The 21840-nt window shown below is 37.0% G+C and overlaps 1 protein-coding gene across 5 annotated transcripts in view; it reads right to left on the bottom strand.

The window, feature by feature from the left end:
- The window catches only part of LOC109081573 (ATP-binding cassette sub-family A member 2-like), a 48164-nt gene that overhangs the window by 8085 nt on the left and 18239 nt on the right, over positions 1–21840 (bottom strand). For 2 of the 5 annotated variants that reach the window (XM_042754607.1, XM_042754597.1), the window contains exons 2-29: positions 18872–18965; positions 17864–17866; positions 14972–15083; positions 14013–14176; positions 12642–12763; positions 12104–12214; positions 10996–11160; positions 10648–10869; positions 9528–9880; positions 9302–9461; positions 8929–9057; positions 8658–8825; positions 8372–8468; positions 7173–7346; positions 6569–6671; positions 5172–5286; positions 4873–5063; positions 4587–4737; positions 4280–4484; positions 4006–4164; positions 3680–3860; positions 3299–3511; positions 3014–3210; positions 2725–2904; positions 1770–1945; positions 1531–1651; positions 1138–1419; positions 95–307 (exon numbers count right to left, since the gene is read on the bottom strand). In XM_042754607.1, coding sequence (XP_042610541.1) covers positions 95–307; positions 1138–1419; positions 1531–1651; positions 1770–1945; positions 2725–2904; positions 3014–3210; positions 3299–3511; positions 3680–3860; positions 4006–4164; positions 4280–4484; positions 4587–4737; positions 4873–5063; positions 5172–5286; positions 6569–6671; positions 7173–7346; positions 8372–8468; positions 8658–8825; positions 8929–9057; positions 9302–9461; positions 9528–9880; positions 10648–10869; positions 10996–11160; positions 12104–12214; positions 12642–12763; positions 14013–14176; positions 14972–15083; positions 17864–17866; positions 18872–18965 — 4561 coding nt within the window. The remainder of the gene's footprint in view (positions 1–94; positions 308–1137; positions 1420–1530; positions 1652–1769; positions 1946–2724; positions 2905–3013; positions 3211–3298; positions 3512–3679; positions 3861–4005; positions 4165–4279; positions 4485–4586; positions 4738–4872; positions 5064–5171; positions 5287–6568; positions 6672–7172; positions 7347–8371; positions 8469–8657; positions 8826–8928; positions 9058–9301; positions 9462–9527; positions 9881–10647; positions 10870–10995; positions 11161–12103; positions 12215–12641; positions 12764–14012; positions 14177–14971; positions 15084–17863; positions 17867–18871; positions 18966–21840) is intronic. The other 3 variants (XM_042754612.1, XM_042754600.1, XM_042754604.1) reach the window with 2 other exon arrangements.

Genomic DNA, 21840 nt, shown 5'->3' on the forward strand with positions numbered 1-21840 from the left:
CAGTTTACCATAATATGTACCTTTATACATCTTATTTAGATATCCTTACATTCATTAGAAAAACAGCATTCCAACTGCTCTGTGTCCTTCTTACCAATCTCAGGCACAGATAGAGCTACAGTCATTGCCACACAGACAAAGAATGCAGGCAGCAGGATCTGTGAGAAAATGCCCTTGGTGTTCCTCTTCGCACAGTGAAACCTTTTCACGATCAGCCCGTGAAACTGCCGGAGTTTCAGCCACCAGCCCTCAAGCTTAAGGCTGCCCTGGTGCTCCTGTATGGTCCGCTCCGGAGAGGATTCTTCATCTGGAGCACAGAGGGTATATAGTACACTGAGGGGTAGGTAAGCATCTTATCTTTATCTGTTACCTCCAGGCCTTTCAGAGATGCATTAGTCTCTGACAGACCTCTGCTTTAAACGTCCAGGTCTGGCAAAAAGCACTAGAATGCACAAAATGTTCTTTCTAAAAGCCTTAAAGCTATAACTATAAAAATAGCTGTTTCCTAGTTTGTTCCTTCACAGTCTACAAACTACCAACTGAGCTATTAATGAAGAAAAGTGTCTACAAATTTCAAGTAATTAAATACATAATAATACAAATAAATTATTAAATAATTATCAATAGTAAGGTGCCTCATTTAATAAAACATTAAAAAAATATTTAATACAAATGATCTGTAATTAACAATTAATTAATGTTTAACTGCCTAATCAGCTTTGAATGTTCAGTTTTTTTTTTAGAAATTTGAGAACTCTTACAGACCATAATAAAAACTGAATAAATTTATCCTAATAACATAAAATGACCAACACTGAATAATAATAATAATAATAATAATAAAATAATAATGCATTCAGTTTTTTTAATAAGGAAATAATTTATGTGAAAACGAAAGCTAAATAACGTGTTAATATATGTTAATGTATGTTTATATTAAAAAAAATAATAATATGGTAATAATTTGTTTCTAATGATCAGTTCTAGTCACTTCTGAATGTTCAGTTTTTAGAAATCACACCGCACAATAAAACAGTTACAATGTCTAATTTAATAAATGTGTTAATATCATAAAATAATAATTTAATTAATTTGATTAAATAATAATAATCATAATTTATATGCTATTTTCCTGACCTCTGAGACTGGCTGAATCAGGGTCTTGGCCATTGTCAAATAGTGGGCAATAGTCTCCATAGAAGTCAGAATAAAGGCCCCGTTCATCCCCTCTTATTGAGCCCAGAGAAGAACCGGATTGTAGGGACGCTTGGCTTGGGCTCAGCCTGGAGCACATCATCAGGTTACTGAGCTCCACCTCTGGGCGGATCACGGCAGCAGCTGGTGCCCCCTCACACTGCGGCCCCCCTAACAGATTAGAGGGCTTCCCAGCTGATGCTCCACCAGGAGAGTCCTTCATATCTGACAGAGAAAACGAGAGGGATACATATGAAATGTGAACCATAAATAAATTTTCATGGCTTTAGATGCATCTCTACAGAATTCTTCAACAGATCTATCTGACCATCTAACCTGCATCGCTGTTCTCCTGTGATAGATCTTCTTCTGATACCTTCAGAAAGACCTCCTCCAGTGTGGTGTCCATCACACCAAAGCTGGTCAAGGCCAAGCTGTCCAAACTCTGTTCCAGAGCCTGAAGAAAATACACCCAACACATGTGCCCATCAGTGAACGCCTCATATTCAATTCCCTAAAGATTTTTACTGATATCAGATTCTGTTTTTCCAGTGTTCTAAAATGTTTGTGTGTACCTGAAACAGCCTCTCGAAACAGCCTTTCCTGACAGCCTCAGACGGTAGGACATAAGAGAGCTCAGTGTTGGAGTCAGACACCAGCAGACAGGACGCAACGTACTGACGGATGAACTGTGTCACTCTGCTCTCTGAACATGGAGATATCGAAGAGGCGGGAGACTGGCTTGACTGATCTAAGAACAAACAGAAACATTTTGTTGGGTCATGGCAGATGAAACAGCAGAAGAAAAACTAGGAGATTTTTCATCTGCTCTTTTGATATTTAAAAGGAACAAACAATAAAAAGAGGAACAGAAGAACCATATAAAAAAAAATGATGGAGATAAAACAGATACAACAAAATTTTCACAGAAAAACGACCAGTATTTTACATTGTAAAACAGATACTTACCAATAGATTGAGATAAAAAGTGATAATTGATTTGATATATTAAGAAAAAAAATCTTTTAGTATTATTTATATACTATTATAGTTTTTATTAATATTTCAAATTAGCTTTTAGTTTTCTATTTTCAGTTTCCATTTTAATTTTAGATACATTTTTAGTAATAGTGTTAAGTTTTTTTTTTTTTTGCTTTTTTTTTTTTATTATTATTTAAGTTTATTTTAGTTTTAGTTAAGTTTTATTTTTCAGTTAATTTTACAGCGTCAACTTATTTCAGTTGGTTGCAAAGACGTTTCAAATTTTCATTTAGTTTAAGTTTTTCATCATCTAACATTTAGATTTTATTCAGCATTATTTCAATTTTTTTTTTTAAATAGTTTTAGTTTAATAACCCTTGTTTATAATATTTTAATACAATATATATATATGGGGAAAATAGGGAATCAAATAGGGAAATAACTTGAGCTGGACTCAAACTCACAATGCCAAGATGAGACATTAATCAGACATTATTAATTAAAAATGTGCAATTCCACAAATGAGAAGACACGTATCCTCACATATACCTGCGGTGTGTGAGTCACTCTGTTTCTTGACAAGTGTAAGTTTGTAGCCGTCTCCATATGTGCTCTTGAGGAACAGGGGGGAACCGCAGCACTTGAGTTTGCCATGAGAGATGATGGCAATACGGTCTCCCAGCAAATCCGCCTCATCCATGTGGTGAGTGGAGAGCAGGATGGTACGACCTGCTCACACACACATTCTAGTTTTGGACTGATCATATATTTGGTAACTGATTATCCACCCCAAACTTTTAAATAGTACTGTTTTTGTGATTAGTAATGATAAGATCACCTTGTTTATATTTAAGAATGAGGTCCCAGATTGCTCGGCGGGCATACGGGTCGACTCCTGCTGTGGGTTCATCCAAAATCACAGCCCGGGACCCACCTACAAATGCAATTGCCACCGACAACTTCCTCTTCATCCCCCCAGACAGAGTCTGAACCAGACTGTGACGCTTGTTGGACAATTCGAGATCCTCTATCATCCTGTGAATTCCAACACACAGGCTTTATGAACTCAAGTATGGGTGCGACTGAGAAAGTGTAAGGGCAAAATGCGAGTGTGATAACCCACTTATCCATCTCCTTTTGGATATCTTCTTCAGCCATGCCCTTCAGACGCGAGTAGAACCACAGGTGTTCCTCCACACTGAGCTTGTCAAACAGAACGTTGTGCTGGGGACACATGCCCAAATTCTGCCTGATGCGCTCCATCTCTGTGCGGATGTCATGGCCGTATATGGTGGCAGAGCCAGAGGTGGGTGGAAACAGTCCCGTGAGTATAGACCTATAAGAGATTCATTATATACTAAATGAATTTTCTGCAGGAAACATTAGTTTCATACATACATCCAATTTTACGGTTGTAGTGTGGCATTGTCAGGCAATAACAAGCACAGTATGGGTCCAGAACCACCCTAACACACACTAAGAAACACAATATCCTAACACTCACATAGTGGTTGTCTTCCCAGCCCCATTGTGTCCCAAGAAGGAGACAACCTGGTTTTCATGTAGGTTTAGGCTCAGCTTGTTTAGGGCCAGTTTGCTGCCTGTCTTGTAGACTTTGGTCAGTTTGTCTATGCATACCACCAGCGGCAAGTGACTGGGTTCTTCTTCAATTCCACGAGTTTCCTCTAAACAACAAACAGACATAAATTTAGCAACATAACATGCCTAAAAATATCTCAAATTACATTATTTATTCACAAAACTAGCTACCTTTAACAAAGAGTTAGTTAGTTTTTTAAACAAAAAGGATGGATATGGAACAAAGTGTACCTGCGCGTCTGTGTTCCATAGCACAAGCTTGGTCCTCCTCCATCACACTTAGCCTGGTGCTGCCACCCCATGGCCACTCCCACGTCTCTATGCGGCCACTTCCTAACCAATAGGATTTCTGCAAGGGAAAATACCATGGCCTGGGCAGTCCGTACATTCCTGAGAGAAAAAAAAAATATGGAAAACCCAAAAGCATATACTTTAATTTTGATGCTGTGTAACATGAAATTGGGCACTGTTTGCACTGTACAATAATGACATCACTGCAGCTTACCTGGATGCACAGCCTCTATATACCAGGTCAGCACACCATATACAATGGCATCAATGGTGAGCATAACCATAGACAGCAGGAGGTTAAAGTCATCGCCCTCTACAGGTGACTGGTTGATAGTGCGCCACTGGATTCCAACTCCAGCAACTTCATACAGGGCAAAGTACTTCGATCCCAGACCGAATGCTGTGGTAGACATTAAAGACTGCACACACATGGAGGAAGAATCACTCATGAGAAATGTTTACTGAAGATCAATAGACTATCAAAATGGAACGTGAAAGGGATTCATGGGATGTCTTCATACCGCTATACACTTCTCAAAGGCAGTGATTTTGTCATGAGCCACCTCTTCTCTTATGGCCACGTACATGTATGGCACATAGCTCAGAAAGTAGATGATTCCTCCACATGCTGAAGCCAGTTTGGCTTTAGAGTACAACACAGACACTAGGAAACTTCCCAAAAAGAAAGTGGAGAGAACATTTACATAACATTAACAACTTTTTGACTACTTTTCTTTGTTGAAAAACAATGTAAATTGAATAAAGCCAGGTAGTGAGCAAGTAAAATTCGTATTATGGCTCCAGTACCAGAACATGATGGTGGCGACGGCATAGATTGTGAGGAAGAGCCAAATGATAAAGGGATCGCTGTGGAGGAGGACCTTGCCATATTTCAGTATGACAGTGAGGGCTGTCACTGAGATCGAAAGCTGCACAAAGCCTGTGATGAACCAGGCCACCCAGTGCACTGCATTATTCAAGCCCATCATCTTCATCACCTGCGGAAAAACACCTTGCATCAACCATAGCACCACTCTCGATCTCTCTGAAGTCTATCAGCAGAGGAATTAGTTTGTTTTAAAAGAAAGTTCAGTCTATTCTCTCACCTCTTTCAGTCTTTGCTCCTTCTCTGCTACGATATGCTGGATCATCATGGCCACAGAGTAGACCCAGGATATGACCATACATAGAGGCATCATGTGCTCGATAACAAACAGGAAACTGCAAATGGAAACACCTGTTACAACTCCTCACCTCCACAAGTTGATATGCAAGCACCTGTAACTACTTATCACCTACACAAAAACATCACTAGCATTAACTTCATTCATCAAGGATGTATTACATTGATCATAAGTAACAGCAAAAACATTTATAATGTTACACATTCTATTTACTTCAAAATGCTGTTCTCTTGAACTTTATATTCTTCAAAAATTAAAAAAAATTTAAAAACTATATAACGGTTTTCACAAAAATATTAAGCAGAACAACTGTCTCCAACATTGACAATAATAAGGATGTTTCTTTAACACCAAATCAGTATATTAGAATCATTTCTAAATGATAAAGTGACTGGAGCACTGCTGAAAATTCAGCTTTGCCATCACATATTTCATAATATTACTGTATTGTTTACCATATTACTGCAGCCATGGTGAGCATAAGAGACTTCTTTCAAAAACATAAAAAAAAAAAAATTACAAACCCCACAATTTTAAGTGATGTATTTTGTGTATGTGTGTCTGCTGCCTTTACCCAGTTTAAGTTTTTTTTTTTTTTTAAATAAGCACTTTTGTTTTTACAAAATGCTGACAACCTAAACCTGCAACCTGGAGATAGAATCCAATTCTAGGTAAAGTGAGTGCTTCTGATCTAGGAGAAAGTTCTTTCTGAGATACTTAGAATACCCTTTTTAAGGATACCTAAAAGTTTGCTTACAGTGGTTAGACTTCTCTTCAGCTGCTTTTTCCCCCACAGTATTGTCTCCAAACAAATGATACAAAAGGCCAAAACACCACAGATGTTTACAGTTTAAGAATTTCTAAATTGGCTTTCCTTTAATAGTAGTAACACACATTAAGGTTGTTTTTCCCTAAAATATACCCACATTTGTTTGGTCTTATAAGTTTTAGAAGCATCAGAAGCATTACAGCACAAAGTCAACTGCCCTAAGATGGGTTTATGATTGTCCTCTTTCCCCTGAAGGAGACTGACTAATGCTGCGTCATCTGCAAATTTAATGTGGAGTGGAAGCAGAGCGTTTGTGAATTTGCCTGGAGCGAGGGATGCTTTTTTTTATATATATACACAGGTATAAGCATCTGTGTTCTTTCTAGCTCCGAGATCATTCAGATACTACTCCATAATGTGTATAACACACACTAATGCAATGCAACTGAACATCGATTCACTGTGTCTTAAACAGTGTTTTAGACTATGAGCAGTCAGACGGAAAAAATTATGAACACAAAATGTACAAAAAAGTAAAGACCAATCTCACTCGTCTCTAGTGTAGCATGGATAGGGAAACATCTGCACGTAGTTTCCAGGCTCAACAACATCATGGCCCACAAACGTGTTAATGATTGCCCGCTCAATCATATCTAAAAGAGGAAGAAACATGGAAAATGTCAACACCCCATCAAGTAAACATGCTGAAGCTGAATTTACACACAGCAGCTTTACGCTGTGGAAAAACTTTGATCCTCTTGCCTTTTCTGAGCTCTTAAATAAGTGCAGCTTCCAGAAACGCCAAGCCAGCACTTTATTGACTGTTGCACCAAGCCATACATAAACAGATACACATTTCACCAGAATAACTTTCATTTTGAATAAAACATCAAATTCATTTTACTTTTCCCATGCGGATTCAGTACTCTGTGGATGTTGTTTCAGAGCAGGCGATTTATTGCTTTGTCAACAGTTTTGTAAAGAATTCTGCACAAATGTCAGAACTAACGCTCAGAGGTTTAGTCTACCACTTTCTAGATGAAAGCTAAATCTTTCAATGCCAATAAAATCAAAACTTTAAAGTGCTCACAGCTAAAGTAGATTACAAATTGTATTTTTTTGGGAAAGGACAAATTCCTGCTTTTTTATCATACCTTGGATCCACACAAAACCGTAAAGGAAGTAGAATTTGCCGCCTGTGTTCGGCCCAGGGCGCCAATAAGCTCGGCGGATTTCATTTGTTTTCTCTGTGAAGCTGGAGTTCTGTCGAATCTTATACATAACATGGGGTGGCAGAGATCCATCTTTATTGGTCTGGAAAATCACACCTAGAGAGAAAGCACAGATTAAACATATGGCTACTGGCTACATTTAACAAGGTATGACTAGGGGCTAAATGAATCATGAAAATGTAGTTTTAATGGGAAATGGATGGGTCAGTGTCTCAAATCTTGTTAAGAAATAGCTGAGTCATATTTCACCCCAAAATTACATGAAAAATCATTCACATAAAAAAATTAAGCCTTCATTGCATTGTGATATCTTCAGGACAATTTTATCTCCCCAAATTCTCATCACAATAAATGCATATATTTAAACATATTTTCAATGATGCTTCTCATTATCACAATAAATATTACTAAAATGTACAGTTATAGGATTTTTAATAAAAAAAAACAAGGAAGAATATGGTAAGCTCAGAGGTTCTGTAAGATATGTTTGAAGGTGCTCTTTGGCAAGGATACATTGCAATCCAAAAAACAATGATCCAATGCAAACTTTTAAAAAAAATCCTTCAACTGGGCATTTCACAATAGAAAACTTTTAAACAAGAGTACCAACAGTGAACACTGAGGAAGGCACTTGCGGCTGAAACAAGTGGGTTAGCAGCCCTTTATTTTTTGTACTCACTCTTTTAAAATGTTTTCTATTATGAAATAGTCTGTTGTTTGTGTTTTTTTTTTTTTTTTTTTTTTTTTTTGTGTGTTTTTAAGTATTTATATATATATATATATATATATATATATATATATATATATATATATATATATATATATATATATATTATAACATAGACACATAAACGGACTATTTCGAACTATATATATATATATATATATATATATATATATATATATATATATATATATATAGTATATATATATGTGTGTGTGTATGTACACATAGGCAAATAATTGTATCAGTCATAAAAAAATGGCTTAATTACTTATTTCATTTTCTAAGCAAAATATACATTTATATTTCTTTGTTTAGATTTGGGAGGGAATTTGACAAGGTGTGTTACAATCACTTTTTTTCACAAAAACTTTTATGAGATCCAGTGATAACTCACTTGCAAAGACTGAGACGTTGTCCTGGTAGGCCTGGTTCAGTGTGTAATTGACGATGCTCTCTTCATCAGGGAAACCTCTGAAGATATCCACACTGACCTGAGGCATTTAGAATAAGCTTTAGTTTTTAGATAAAAAAATGTTGAAATTAAATGAAGAACGCAATTAAATGAAAAAAGGAAATGATGTTTTCATGTTCATTCTAATTCCACCTCAAAACATATTACAAGTTTTTTTTTTAAATGGATATATAAGATAGGATTAGTTAAATCAAATTGTTCTCCTGACCTTTGACATGAAATTTGTCCAGCCACAAGCAGCATTATCGATGGTGTGCAGCTGCTCCAGTAGTGTGGTTGTGTTCGGCAGGGTGAAGTTCTCCTCCAGCAGACTGTTCATCAGCTCACTGTCTGAGACGTTCAGCAGTTCATGGTGCCTCTTCAGGTCTGCAATGAACTACGACATACGGACAAAACAAAAGAGATCAAGCACATGCACAACACAAAGTGCTTTTCAAACTAAAAACTCTTAAATTAGCAGCTGAAAGACAGAACATTACCTGCTGGAGCCAAATCAGGTGATTGTTCAATTTACCCTCCTCTAGGAAGGCCCTTAATTCAGCTGAGATGTTGAGCCACACACGGGCATAATGAGTCACATTCCCCACAAAAGCAAACGTCTCATTAGCCTAAAGAGAAAACAAAAACAATCTGATCAAAATCTTTATAGCTATCCCAAATGATTCTCTATTAATTGGGTACAACCTAAATTAAATGAAAGAATGTCCAGCACAACGTATTAGAAGGTCATTTGGATTCAAGAGTAATTAATCTGCAATTTTTTATTGAAGAACGGTTTGGGCTGCAAACCCAGTTGCTACATTATAAGATTTTTTTTCAGCCTTGAAACACCTTAGACTTGTCTGGACTTACCTTTTGTATGACCTTGTCCACCTCTGAGCCAATGGGAGAGTAGAGGATTTTGGGATTTGTAGTCATGAGATGGACAAGTAATCCCAAGTTTCTTTGTTCTTTGCTGGTAAAGCCCAGGGAACTCATATTGCCCTGTTTCAGAGCTTCTGGCTCAATAATCCTGATAAAACAATAAAGATTTAATAAAAAAAAAAATTGTAACACATCGTAACACTCATATACACACCTGTTATTCCCGCAAAGAATGGGCTGAAGACCTGCCCACAACTGAACAAAGGCAGAAAACTGTGATCTAGGGTTTTCAGCCTCTGCTTCATTTCCTGCGGCTCTGTCTCCTTCCTCCACAGGGCTGTCTGTTGTGTTGAGACCCCATGTTGTTGTGTTGGAGCTCCAGGATGTGGTGTTGGTTATAGGAGGAGGCTGGTGGCCTGCACAGGCCCCTTTAGGGAGCAGTCTGGCCAGACCTGACAACAAATCCACATCCCTCAGGAGCCGTTCTACATCTGCCAGGTTCTTCAGCAGAGCGCCGAGATGGGATTGATCCAAGAGACCAGACATGTTAGACTGCTCCAGACGCAACTGAGGAAGGAGGACAGGAAAGAGTGCCATATAGAAAAAAGGGAAGAGGAGCAATACTTAATCGTAATAGGTAAAAATGTACAGTATCAGAGTGTTTCTTCAACTAATGGGCACTTTTGGCTCTGTAGACTTATAAAGTGTCCCCTTAATAGTTTAATTTGTCCACTAATAATGTATAACTACATGGGAGAAGTCTTTTTTTCCTTTTCATTTTTCCTGAAAGTAATGAAAATTCCTACCACGTGTGTTTAATAGCACTCTGTGACTATTTTTAATTACAGTTGAAATGATATTTTAACAATAATAAATGGAATAAAATGTCTTTCTAAAGCTAGTTTCACAGTGAGCATTTCTATATCCTAAAGCACACTATAAATAAATAAGCACTTTTTGCATAATTTAACAAAATTACAGCTTGATTGGAAATAAGTACTCACAAGTAAAATCAATTATCATTGATTTTTCTTTTTTCAGATTAATGTCTCATATTTAATCTCAAACATGCTTTTCACTGACATTGTTGTCTACCTGCTACAACAAACACACCAACTTAATGAAAAAATCACTGACATTGTTGTATAAATGATATGACAAAGTTGTTTGGTATGACAAAAATAAATAATTTTCACACAGAAATATGAATTGTTAATTTCTTTATGTATATGTATGCATGTATAGGTTACCTTTAATAAAAATTAACCCCTGAGACATAAAATGCAAATACCACATTGTGTCCGGTTAAGAAGATGTGCTGTTCTTCCATGTACCTGATCAAAGACTCTCTGTGTATCAATCTGATCTCTCAATTCTTCACTCAACTCCTTAAACATCTCGGCCCTCTGCTCTGCCTCTCCACCACAAACAGTCGTTCGATAGGCCTGTAAAACTGCTTGTTGTTTCTCAGGGACCAATAGGATTTTGCTTATCTCACTGTTCTCTCCTTCCCCACAAGTGAGTGTTTCAAGCACTGCACCAGTCAACAGAATTCCCAAAAAAATGTAAGAAGATTTGTGAGGTGTCGTCATTAAACTGAAGATTATGATTTTTGCGGAATGAAATTGCAAAAAATGTTTTTAACATTTAAAACACTTTTAAAAGTGGAGTAATGGACCGACCTCCATCTCACGCAGAGCTTGAGGATCAAATTTTTGGCCTCCTCCACCTCCAGTGATCCCCAGCGCCTGGGACAGGACTTTGAGCAGAGCTTGACGGCGAGCAGCTTTAGTGGGGTCTCTCAATGCCTCCTGAATCAGACTACGCCAGCCTCCAAGTAACTGCTTCTGAATATGAATGAAACATTCTGATTGTTTTATAATTGCAAGGTTATAAGCAATTGCATGCCCTAATTGGAAACTATACTACTATCTATATATAGCAGGAGCGTTTTGTCCCTGTTTTGAGTAGGCCATGTCTTTGCAAAACAAATTGGCACAAGAAATTAATCAACAGTAATTTCAATTGGCCCAGCAGCATGAAATGTAACCAGAACCTAAGAATTTATGAAAATATGAACACACCCCCCACACACACAAAAAAAATCTGCCACTGATGCATTGTGAGATCACACCTAACCATCTACGGAATCTAAACGAACAGTATTAGTTTCAATATGTAAACATTTTTTATGGCTGTCAAAATGAATATTGTATAACACATGTATTATTATATTCAACATTTTCCATCCATTAACCATGATAAAAATCTGATAGAATTTCAATCCGATATTTTAACCTCACAACCTCTCTCCAAAACCTCTAACACAAAGACATAACAACAAATCAGCAAACAGAGCAAATGATTTACAGGCAGAAAGCATTGCTGATACTAAAAAAAAGGGCTGGGAGACAGACAGATGATTCCTCAGGACTATCTGTCAAGTAGTAGGTACATTATGTATGTGGTATTCAAAAAAGTTGCTTACAGCAGCTCAACAAGTATGAAATATGAATGAGCTGGCACTGCATTAAGTAAAGTGTGGGACAATTATTATATTATTTAATTATTGCAGACTTGCATTAGAGTAGGTTTAGTGCTTGCACTTTTTGTGCATTTTAATGGAGTTTAAGAAATAAAGAATTAGAGTTTGTTATTTTTAAACCACATTTACTTTTATATTTAGTCAATTAGAAGTTACTGTTATACAAAATATGACCCCAAACTTTTGAACAGTAGTGTATATACACACATGCACAAGGAAATGTGTGTGTTTTTGTCATTCTGTACCTCCAGGTGTACAAGCTTCTCTCCAGGATTGTGGAGTTCATGCTGTCCTTCATCTATTTCTCCTACCTTTGAGCCCACTTTAGGATATGTCCCAAAAATGAGATTATACACCTGAACAGAGTACACACACACATACACAAGCACAGATTTAGAAACTCCTCTCTCACACATATACAGTACTTAAAATAGCCGGAGAAGAGAAGAAACGAAACTCCCTCAGGAAAATTTACATTTCATTCGGAAACTCACAAGAGAATATCTCAACACTAGAGTCTACAGAAAGTTATCCCAACACATTAAAGGGTGTTACGCTGGAGCTCCTCTGTCCTAAAGCATTAGATTCTATCGCACATCCTCTCTCTCTGTTGTCATGGAGCAGAAGCATTAGTGGTGCTGCAAACCCGAGCTGAGACTCCAAAGAGGATGAAAGAGGAAGAAGGCTCAGAGGAGCATGACGCTGAGTCATGATTTGGACTTCAAAAGCACTGCTGTCTGACCTGGGTTGGAGGAAAAAGGAAGTTGAGGTGAGAAAACAGACCTCTTTCAGGTTGATGGGGGAGGAGAGCAGAAGGCTGGCGGTGTCGTTTGGCAGGGAAAGGTTTCTGATCAGGAACTGCTGGAACATCGACTGGTTCCTGAGGACACTTCCCATGGTAAAACCTGAAGCGGAGACATTCACACTAATTTTTCATCAAAATAGTTTTTATTTGATGCAGTTGAAATATGTAAACTACCATTCAAATGTTTGAGGTAAGTATTTTTTTTAAGGAAATTAATACTTAGCAGGGATGCATTAAATTGATTAAAAATGACAGTAAAGACTTTTACATTGTTACACAAAATTTATTTTTCAAACTAATTGCTGCTGAACTCTTTTGAGCTTGCTATTCATTAAAGAATTCTGAAAAAAAAAAAAAAAAAAAAAAAAAAAAAAAAACACCGACTAGGGTTTCAACTAAAATATTGAGCAATACAAAATTTCTTGAACAACCAATCAGCATATAAGAATGATTTCTGAAGTATCATTTAACATTCTGAGGGATACTGAAGACTGGAATAATAGCTGCTGAAAATGCAGCTTTGCCATCACAAAAATAAATCCATTAATAAAGAAAACAGTTATTTTTAATATCTAAAAAATATAAAAAACTTTTTACTATATTTTTGAGAATGTAAGAGATTCTTTCAAAAACTCTCCAAAAAATATGACCAACTTCAATTGAATGGTAATGTAAGATGATTGATTCTTGAGCTCAATATTCTTAATGCAAGTACAGTATAAAGTAATCAATGTGATTATTTAGGTCGTCTAAAGGCCATATGTGTTTAAACTATGTACAGTAAATTTGCAGGATACATCGAACTTTGGTAGGCAGAAAAAGAAGAAACTTTTTCAAATCAACTTCATCTGTAGTCTTCTGCATTCACATTCATACAGTATGAATGAAAGTGAATGGAGCACAAAGTATGGCATTTGTCCACTGGTGTGTAAGAAATCAGCTCCATAACACTTAAAACAGCAGATGTCTGCCGCTTCGGGCATGTATGTGTAAAATATACTCCTGTATGGTTGTTTTCAGTGTGGTCTGTTATTCCCTTCAATACACGGCCAAAAAAATCATCATGTTAATGCATGATTACAGTTGGAAATATACAAAAAGTTACTTTTTAATGCCAAAAGTATGCATATAGAGTCAACAGAATATACTTATGTTATGCTACCCACTGCTGAGCCACATGAAAGCATGCATTTGAAATCTAATAACAATGAGATCTAAACACTAAATCCAGCAGAAACTGCATCACTATTTTACTACAATAGTGATTTGCTTCTAATTTCTAATTTGCATGTAAGGTTATGGTCAAGGTTGGTGTATGTATGTATGTATGTATGTATGTGTTTCCTGACCGTGGCTGTTGTTGTAGTGGCTCTCTAGAGGGCCTTGTGCTGAGCTCAGACTTTCAAGGTGCTGCTGCAGTGACTCCAGCTCCTCTCCCAGACTGGGCCTGTCTGACGTAAACAAGTGATTCTGCTCCACGACTTCGCTGATCCTTTCTAACAACTGAGTCACACTGAAAAACAGGAGGAAAAATAATAAGAAGAGAGGACTATACTAAGAAGAAAGAGGCAAATCATGTGAGCAGAGTAACCAACTGAAAATAAAAAAAAATAGCTTAGACTAGTGAGGTCCAAACTGGCCTATACCGATTAATTATTTAGATTATAGATGAGAGGGGGGAAAACATATTAAGGTATTTTACCTCAAAATTCCACATTTATAACCAAGTTATTTTACCTCAAAATTCCACATTTATATCTCACACCATTTTTGAGTTTTTTTGGTTATGATTTTTAGGATGTATTTATAAATTATTTTCCTAAGTTGTAAATAAAAGAAAGAAAATATTATTTCAGTCTTTCTGCTTCAAAATGTCATGTTTAATTCAATGTGTTACTTGCTATTTCCTTGTAATTATTTGTGAAATTACTAGAAACCCCTGAGTGAAAGATTGTTTGTACATCATTTTTTTCCAGTGTAGTTTTGTGCTGGTGTTTACCAGCAAAATTTGGAAAACATCTGTGGTAAAACTGATCAAGGATTTTCAAAACCCAAGAAATGCTGGTGACTAGTCATGCTGAGGTCACAGTTATGTAGTTATATAACTACAATCCATCAAAAGATCAACATCAAAAGATCAAATCATATCTAAGCACAAAGATAAGATCCATTACACAATCTAACAGCTCGTAAGATCACTAAAACAGGTGGTGATGGTGACCGCTATTCACAACAGAATCCATTAGAGCTCATCTTAGTCATCAAAAGAGAAAAAAAAAAATCAGAAACAGAGCGTAGGTGGACTCACGTGGAGTTTTTATACTGCAGGAAGCCAAACTCATCCCGCTGACCATCCGGACACAAAGACTGCATGATGGGAATGATGCCCGCCGAGGTGAGAGGGGCAGCGCTGTAGAAGGCTGGACAGAACCGGGGAAAACCAGACCACCAGGGTGGAGGGATGGAGAGGATGGAGGTGACAGAAAATTGAAATCCAGTATTGCAAAGAGGTTTAAATGGTTTTGACGAAGGTGCAGTTGTGTTCAGATGTAGAATTGGAGAGGGATATAAAACAGAGCAGTGTATGGATGGAATGTGAGCGTGTGAATAAATGAGCGGGATCGTAGGATGTGGGATAACAGAACAAACAATGGCAATGATATTTTCCAAGGTCCACGGATCAAAGATTTAGGGAGAGATTAAAAGACAGGGAGAGAAAAAGAAGCAGCCGTCACATATCAGAGAACAAACACAGGGTCAGAGAGGGTTTCAGATGTCAGATCGCCTCGATAAACTCCACGTGGACTTCAAATGATTCACTTCATCACACACGCAGAGGTTTACTGGACAAGCTGTCACTGAAGCAGAGAAAAACTAGCATTGCTGTGTTGCCTGGCTATTCTACACCCACATGCTGCCAGTCACGTCTTTTAGAACACAGGAATGGACAGCAGTGTTTAGATGACTCACTTCCTCACTGCAACCTGCTCCTGTGCACACTTGATATGGAGTCAAATCTCAGGGATGGGTAAATGATCATATTTGTCTCTTAAAGGCCAAAAACACTGTAGAAGTGACAACTGTGGATCAGGGCTAGCTCAGAAATCATAATTACATGATGTGAGTGATTCTGGTAAGAATAAAATGCACACTGATAATGTTGTATTTTATAACAAAGGGAGAATTTTTTTTAAATCACCAGATAAAGAGCAAAATAATTAGTTATTTTATGTATTCTCATGATCTACTCATGCTGTTCCAGAGAATGATGGGAAGTGTAGTTTGGTGATGCCTTAATAAACAGTATTTTTATTTTAAGCAAAATACACTACCACTCAAAAGTTCGGGGTCAGTATTCAGTATTCAGTTTTTTTATTGTGAAATATTTCTACCATTTAAATTTACTTTTCTATTTTAATATATTTTAAAATGTAATTTATTCTAGTGATGGCAAAGCTGAATTTTTAACAGCCTTCAGTGTGGCATGATCCTTCAGAAAACATACTAATTCAATTTCGTGCTCAAGAAACATTTCATATTAGTGTTGGAAACAGTTGATTGATTGATTTGGAAACCGCAAAACATTTTTTTTTCAGGATTCTTTGAGAACAGCATTTATTTGAAATAGAAATCTTTTGTAATATTATAAAATGTCTTTACTGTCACTTTTGATCAATTCAATGCATCCCAGCTGAATAAAACAATATATATCCCAACAGTACTAACTTGCTTCCTATATGATTTAATCGATGTTATCAACAGTCAATAGTTTGTCTAATGATCACAAGGGCGGTGATATTTGTTCACTTCACAATTCACACTTCTTAAGTGTACTTCTACCTAGAAGGTTACTTAATGGTAAGTGCTGACTCATTTTTCTTCCCTAAGTGTCACTGCTGCATGTGGCGATGGCATCCTCATCCAACAATGCCCGCTCTTTAAAAAAAAAAAAAAAAAAAAAAAAAAAAAAAAGAGCCCTGCTGCAACATGCCACGTCGCTTCACCCAGAAGCAGCAGAGTTAGCTAAACACCGCTTGCCATCGGCACCTGACGACTCTGCAAAAAACGTACCCCGATTGACATTAACACTGAGGCGTGATATATTTCTGCTGTTCCAGTGACAGGTTGTCTGCTCACAAGAGGTGGCTGTGTTTATGGCCTCGGTTTCCTAACTCTTATATATCTGACATCTGCTCCCGCTCCACAAAGACAGCTGAGGATTAAAAGAGCAAAGATCGGTCAGGGGAAATAACCTGATGGCTCAGTAAGTGGATGAATTCAGTAAGTGTGTGTGAGAGAGAGAGTGTCAGACAATTATTATAACAGCTCATTGGTTGAAGAATACAAATGTGTCGTTGTGTCAAGACGAGGTGTTTGAATAATGTGTTGTCATAAGAAAGATCTTTCATTCACATTAACAGTGGATTGTGGATTATGTTAGTGCTCACAGAGACATATGGGGGCCCAACACCTAAACCTCTTACACCAGGCATGACGCAATAAAATGGCAAGCGATAAAAGCTATGCTAATCCTAGTTTCTGAAATCAGCCATAATGACGACTAGAGCAGCACTGTCAGTCTTGTGCTTGCTGAATAAATGTATTAATAAAAAGAAGTCTTACTGACTCCAAACTTTTGAACAGAAGTGTAAAAAAAATATTAAATAAAAAGGGGCTTGTCTGACTTTGATGTTGTTACTTTATGTTGCCATTATTATGGAATACAAAAAAAAAAAAAAACATTATTACTGGTCTTCAATAATAATAATAAGTTTCTTTAATGCATTTATGCCAAGAAATGGAGGATTTATGCTGATACTATCTGAAAAGTAGGGCATTACCAAACTGTGTGGATGTACAAATTTCATATCGCTGGAATCTTGATGCATCACACCTGGTTATGTTTTTTTTTTAATACATCATGTGCATGTGTTGTGTGTATGTATGTTGACATATGGGAATGCTCCAGTCTGCACATACTGCTGGAGTCATTTGCGCCCTTTTACAATTAGATTGATGCAGTTGATATGACAGATACACAACAGCAGCACGTTAGACACATAAGAGTCCATGAAAAAACACACACTCACAATTAGAGGACACACAGTGAAATGATCCCACAAACTCAAAAGAGTCAAGAAATTCCGCAATACACACAAACACACACACACACACACAAAAAAAAACCATTTTGACTTACACACTGGTCCAGCATGCAGTTAACATGCACGGTGAGGGAAAAAAAGAATGAAAGACAGAAGTAGAGATACAAAAGTATTGAGGACAGATGACAGAAAGAAGCAAAAAAAAAAAAAAAAAAAAAAACATGATGTGATTTCAGCACTGAAAATAACAGACATTGTGATGACATACAAAAATGAGGATGTTCTGAGAAAAAAAAAAACTACATGGCTAAAGCTCTGTCTAACAGCCAAAAATCTTTGCAATCAGTGACAGATTAGCAAAGTTGTATGAACCACATAGAAAAATTATATGTTTTTATATACCACGAACAACATTTATAAGTATAGTTCACCCAAAAAAAGAAAAATCTGTCATTATTTTATCACCAGACCTGTATGTATTTCTTGTCTTCAGTGGAACACAAAAGGTTATGTAAGGCAGAATGTTCTCCCTTTTCCATACAACGAAAGTTCAACATTCACTTTTGGCAAAACCTGCAATCTGAATGTACATGAATGAGCACAAGATTTAAGAGCTAGAATAAGATTTAAGGACTGTTTCCCACACAAATCTATCTTATTGCTTCAGAATACTTGGAATATAATGCAAAAGTTATTGTGGACTACTTTTATGATGCTTTTATGGAGCTTGACATCTTCGCATTGCTTAGAAAAGAAGAGTCAGGACATTCTGCAAAGTAATTCCTTTGGTGTTCTGCAGAAGAAACAACCCCACACAGGCTAAGAACAACATGAGGGTGAGCAAATGATGACAATTTTTATTTTTGAGTGAACTGTCCATTTAATTACTGATGAAGGCTAAAGGACCCAGTCTAACTAATTCAGGCACACAGAACATTATTGCAGTGGGTATGTGAACTTCATAAGAACCCCAGGTGACAACTGAAGTAATCTGACCACTGGAGGGCGAGAATGAGGGTTGGGGTACGAGCCAACTTACTCTTCCTTCCTTCCTTCACATCCTACTCATATTCTTCTCTCTCTGCACTGTTTATGAAACTTACCTTCTTTCACTGGAATGGCTGGCTTCTTCTGCCGCAAGCCCAGGAGTATGAAGAAGAGCACCAGGGGGATGAATATCTCAAACGCAAGAACCCACTGCAGAGATAAACATACAGAGAAACAGGTTATGAAACCCACACTAGCCACAGTGACTGCAGGTGGTTATATACATACTGCGTAGTTAATTCACAGTTGGAAGTCTGATGTGTGTCACAGTTTAACTAGGGCTCATCAATAAAAATGGCCCACTGGACCAGGGGCAAGTTCGTTTAAACTTTCCATCTTGAGCACCAAATCAGCATATTAGAAAGATTAATGAAGGATCATGTGACACTGAAGTAATTTTTGATCAAATAAATACAGTAGTAAATATAAAAATCCATTACATATTTTTCATAATGAGGTCAGTAAAATTGTTGGCTGGCTCAAGAGGATAAGCAAGAAAAAAATCTCAAGTTGAGCCCTGCCAACTGATTGAGTCCAGTGTCAGGGATTGATCCGGTAAATACAGACTGGCAAATTGGAAAGTTTGCTTAACATGCAATATTTGCTAGTGGGTTGGCTAACACACCTGCTAGTGCTTCCAAACAGCCCGTTCCAACAATTATTAAAAGATGTGGAGGAGAAATGAAAGATATCGTATACACACACACACACACACACTCCACAGCAGGTGGCTGCTTTCAGGCACGTTGTTTAAAGTGTGCAAAGTACAGCAGAAAAGCTGCATCTCCCAACATTTACCCCTGCATTATTTCCACTACTTCTTATTTGCTCTCTCCCTCTCCCTCTCTCTCTCTCTCTCTCTCTGCAGGAGGCCTGTCTTTGGACAAATCTGAACTGAAGTTACTGAGAAATAAGCTGTTGGTTGAAGTGTTGACTGTGATTAGAAACTCACATGGTAATAGCTAAGGATGTTATTTATAGCTGAACTGAGATCAGCCTTTTATTCTTCCTCCCTCTACGAATGCTTGCGGCTGCCATCTGTGTTTGACCGAGAGAGGCTGATCTCAGATCAGTATCTAAGGGCATCCTGTCCTGACCACAATGTGACTTTCACTGCAGCACAGCATCACCACAACAACACTAACCCCACATCCCGTCTCTGTTGACAAGTTACAAGAGAAGGTGCAGAGGTTTTTCTCTTGCTGCTAGACATTCTCCCCATCTCTGCAATTTCTGAAGGTCACAACAAACAAGAAGCTTCTTTTACACGAATCTCTCACAATACACAAAGCCACATCTGACACAGCACACAAAGCTTTGCATACGAGACCCTCGGTGCTGAGCACGAAGGGTGTAAACACCAGCCCTTGTTTCTTTCTAGAAAGTCCTGTGGCTTATTAAAGTGGCAAAGAAACATTTTTTTCACTCACAGTCAGTTTTGAATTATAATTTGTATGTTAGAGGCTGTTCATTTATTATGTATGGAGCTATTGTGTCTGCTTATGAGCACTGCTCCTATTCTCAAGTGAAGTCAAGTCTATTTGCATAGCGCTTTTCACAATACACATTGTTTCAAAGCAGCTCTACAGATCGAACTAATTTATTGTGATATATATCTTTACCGTCACACATCACATGGTACAAGATTTTGGTCATATATCACCCACTGTTCTGCTAGAAAGTTATACATAATTTAAATGTGGAAGACAGAATGGGCATGCAAACAATCAATCATTGAGTTATGACAGTATTTTGGCACAAGTTGCTACTGTTGGACAGCATCATATAGTAGGGGGGAGTAGAACATCTGGCTGGATCTAGAAGGCCCTGGTACCAAAATTTTGTGACCTTAATGAGAGTGATGGATTATAGTGGTGGAGAACCCTTAAATGTCTTTTGTTTTGGTTATAATCTTATTTGTCTAAAGTAAATATGCAACAACAGTTACACTACATGACCCAGATTTTTGCACAGATTTACATTCTGGAGAAGTTAAGATTTAATTGAAAATTGCATGGTGTATAATGGTCATAGATTTTTTTTAGCTTCAGACTATAACTGCTTTTCCATGGTCGGATCAAACGGTGGAGGATGTGAAACATGCTTGATATTTTAGCCCGATTTTAGAACACATATTGTTATAGCAACATGTAGTTTCTACATGAAATAGTGAAATGTTTTGTGCTGTTGGACTGCATTTCAACATCTCCTGGAATGCTGCTCAGCCAATTAAATTTGAGGACTACCTGTTGTATTAAAAAAAAAATTTAACTGGTAATTTGTCAAACATGTAAATTATGTAGGTAATTTTAACTTACTTATAGAACTATTGTATAAAACTGATATCACAATCTTCACAGGCTGGTAAGTTTTTTTGTTTTTTTTACGTTTTTATCAGTGTTCACCAAGGCTGCATTTATTTAATCAAAAACACATTAAGAACAGTAATATTTTGAAAAAGGATTACAATTTAAAATACCTTTTTAATTTTCCTTTTAAAAATTACATTATTTCATGTGATGACAAAGATGTAGTTTCAGCAGCCATTTCTCCAGTCTTCAGTGTCATACTTATATTTATTAACCATATGTTATTGTTGTAATATCTTACATCTTTCCACATTCCATTGCATTATTTGTCTATAGCACATCTGCACATACAATATACTGTTTAGTGTTTACTGTCTCTTTGTCTATAGTTTTTTACATATTTATTTTTACTCACTTATTTTTATTTTGTAATCTGTATCTTGTCACAACCTGTCTGTGTACTGAAGATTCTGTCACCAAGACAAATTCCATGTGTGGGAAAGCACACTTGGCAATAAAGCTCTTTCTGATTCTAATTCATATGGCCAACGTTGAAAACAGCATTTTAATGCATTTTAATGCACCATTATGCACTAGAACAGTCTAGTCAGTGTCTTTCAGCTGTCCCCTCTTTATACTTTATCTGCTAAAACACACTTTCCATTCACCAAATGACTGAATTACATCTTTGTGCCACTGTCCACAAAGCACAGCAT

This window comes from Cyprinus carpio, chromosome A5 (assembly GCF_018340385.1).
Source record: "Cyprinus carpio isolate SPL01 chromosome A5, ASM1834038v1, whole genome shotgun sequence".
NCBI classification, from domain to species: domain Eukaryota; kingdom Metazoa; phylum Chordata; class Actinopteri; order Cypriniformes; family Cyprinidae; genus Cyprinus; species Cyprinus carpio.